Source organism: Diachasma alloeum, unplaced genomic scaffold (assembly GCF_001412515.2).
Source record: "Diachasma alloeum isolate Michigan unplaced genomic scaffold, Dall2.0 Dall_scaffold_00693, whole genome shotgun sequence".
Lineage (NCBI taxonomy): Eukaryota > Metazoa > Arthropoda > Insecta > Hymenoptera > Braconidae > Diachasma > Diachasma alloeum.
In genome coordinates, this window is record NW_021680825.1 from 203,823 (window position 1) to 205,728 (window position 1,906).

The following is a 1,906-nucleotide window of genomic DNA, read 5'->3' on the forward strand; positions in this document are numbered from 1 at the left end:
TCAATAGATCACCTGCAATTAAAAATTGTGGACCAAGACGATCGTTTGGTGAATTTCCGTGAAGAAGTCATCACAGCGAGACTTCATATAAGAGCTGATTAAGAAAATGGGCATTGTCTTTGAGAAGAAGATCGGTGGCAGTTATAAAAGTGAGGACTCATGCCGGAAAGTGGACAGTCGTCGAGTGCCTCTCACGAAGCTGACATCGCAGAACATCAAGTTCATGAAGAGTCTGGGTCTGAAACTTCGCAAAAAAGTGCCAAAGTAAAGTTTTGCTGTGTCTTTTTTGCCTGCTGTTACTATCGTCTATCATGGAAGAAATGTTGAATATTCAAAAGCGAATCATCTTTGATGAGTCGATTTCTCATTATGAGATCCATGCTCATCAGCCATTCGCATCGTCATCCTTTAACAACAACGATGAAATCCGTATTTCCGTACAACATCAAGATCTCTGTCTGTTGCCAAGCAAGAGTTCACTGCATATCTGCGGCCGTTTGACGAAAACAGATAATGCCGCTGTTGCTAACACAGAACTTGTCAACAATGCCATCTGTCATTTATTCGAAGAAATACGTTATGAATTGAATGTTGTGGAAATTGATAGATGCAAAAATGTTGGTCTTACAACATTAATGAAAAACTACATTTCTCAGAGCCCCAGTCAGGGCTTTCTCATGGAAAACGCAGGCTAGAGAATTGATAAAGAGAAGATAACTGATGATGCTGGATATTTTGATGTATCCATTCCCCTCAGCATGAAATTAGGATTTGCTGAAGATTACCAGAGAATTGTTGTGAATGCGAAGCATGAGTTGATACTGACACGTTCACACAACGATATCAACGCCGTCATTCAGGGAGCACCTGCGGCTGGACAGCAGACAGAGACGTTCAAAATTTCCCTCACCAAAATTGATTGGATGATTCCCTACGTCAAACCTGCAGACTCTCAAAAAGTGCTACTTCTCAATCAGATTTCAAAGGACAACCTAGTGCCAATCAGTTTTCGAGCTTGGGAACTGTATGAGTATCCTCTCTTACCTAAGACATCGAAACATGTGTGGGTCGTGAAAACCTTAACACAACTGGAGAAACCTCGTTATGTCATTGTAGGCTTTCAAACAGCCCGTAAGAATCAACCCCTGAAAAATGCTAGCGAATTTGATCATTGTAACATTCGAGCGATCAAATTATTTTTGGATTCACAAAGCTATCCCTATGGAAATCTGAATCTTGACATTGCACACAACCCGTCTGCTCTTCTCTATGACATGTACACCAGCTTTCAAACATCGTATTACCATAAAGAGCCTGAGCCACTATTCAGCAGAGCGGAATTCTTGGAAACGGCACCTTTCATCGTCATCGATTGCTCCAAGCAGAATCAGTTCTTGAAATCTGGACCTGAGGACATCCGGCTAGAGTTTGAGTCATCAGCCGACTTCCCCAACAATACAGCAGCCTACTGTTTAATCTTACACGATCGAATCATTGAGTATAGTTAACTCAGCGGTAGTGTGAAGAAACTTATTTAATAAAAAAAAATGTTTTTTGGAAAAGAAATGTAATTTTTTAATGAAATAAACAATAATTATTCTTGGAGACCAAATATCATTTTATTTCTCATCGCCTGCATCATTATTATTATTAGTGCTACATTCTGCCTTTTTTGTTAAAGAATTGAACATTATGATAATACCAAGTTTTAATTCCTGTAGAATACCAAGCATTGGTATAGCTCGACTCTTCTCCCTCAGATCTGGCCCCCTCTTCCTCTTCAATCCGTTGCTCGTTGATGGGCCGTCATCATCATCAGCATCATCATAAGAACTACTCCATCGATCTTGGACGAAATCGAGGTTCACTCTCACTATCATTTCTTCAATACACTCGAGAATCACAT

The 1,906-nt window shown here is 40.1% G+C and overlaps 1 protein-coding gene across 1 annotated transcript; it reads left to right on the top strand.

The window, feature by feature from the left end:
* Positions 1-106: 106 nt before the first annotated feature.
* Positions 107-1,508, top strand: LOC107044235. The gene is made up of 2 exons (XM_015266041.1): positions 107-264; positions 758-1,508. Exons 1-2 carry the CDS (start codon positions 107-109, stop codon positions 1,506-1,508), a joined length of 909 nt encoding a protein of 302 aa, XP_015121527.1.
* The last annotated feature ends 398 nt before the right edge of the window (positions 1,509-1,906 follow it).